Here is a 268-nt window from a genome sequence, read left to right on the forward strand (position 1 = left end):
CCTCGCCCCTCCCCCCAGACCGGGCCTGTATGGTCGTCCGCCTCTTCCTCCGCTTGGGGTACACCTCCTGGCCGGGATCGGGGGGCTCTAGGAAGGGGGGGCTGCCCAGGGCTTTGATCTTATCCCGGATCTCCTTGAAGAGGTTCTCCTTCCTCTGGGTGCGGGAGAAGGCCACGAGCAGGGCTCGCTCGTGGGGCTGCGGCCGGGGCTTGCTGAACCCCAGCTGCCGAGGGGGCAGCAGCCGCCCTCACTGATCAGAGACGACACC

The 268-nt window shown here is 68.3% G+C and overlaps 1 protein-coding gene across 1 annotated transcript in view; it reads right to left on the reverse strand.

The window, feature by feature from the left end:
- Positions 1 to 20: 20 nt before the first annotated feature.
- Positions 21 to 268, reverse strand: part of LOC104538033 (growth/differentiation factor 7-like) — a gene marked incomplete at its 3' end in the record, with an annotated part of 1525 nt that continues 1277 nt past the window's right edge. Inside the window, exon 3 of the mRNA XM_010181081.1 lies at positions 21 to 223. Within this exon, the coding sequence (XP_010179383.1) occupies positions 21 to 223 (203 nt within the window). The remainder of the gene's footprint in view (positions 224 to 268) is intronic.

This window comes from Mesitornis unicolor, unplaced genomic scaffold, assembly GCF_000695765.1.
Source record: "Mesitornis unicolor isolate BGI_N332 unplaced genomic scaffold, ASM69576v1 scaffold33753, whole genome shotgun sequence".
NCBI lineage: Eukaryota > Metazoa > Chordata > Aves > Mesitornithiformes > Mesitornithidae > Mesitornis > Mesitornis unicolor.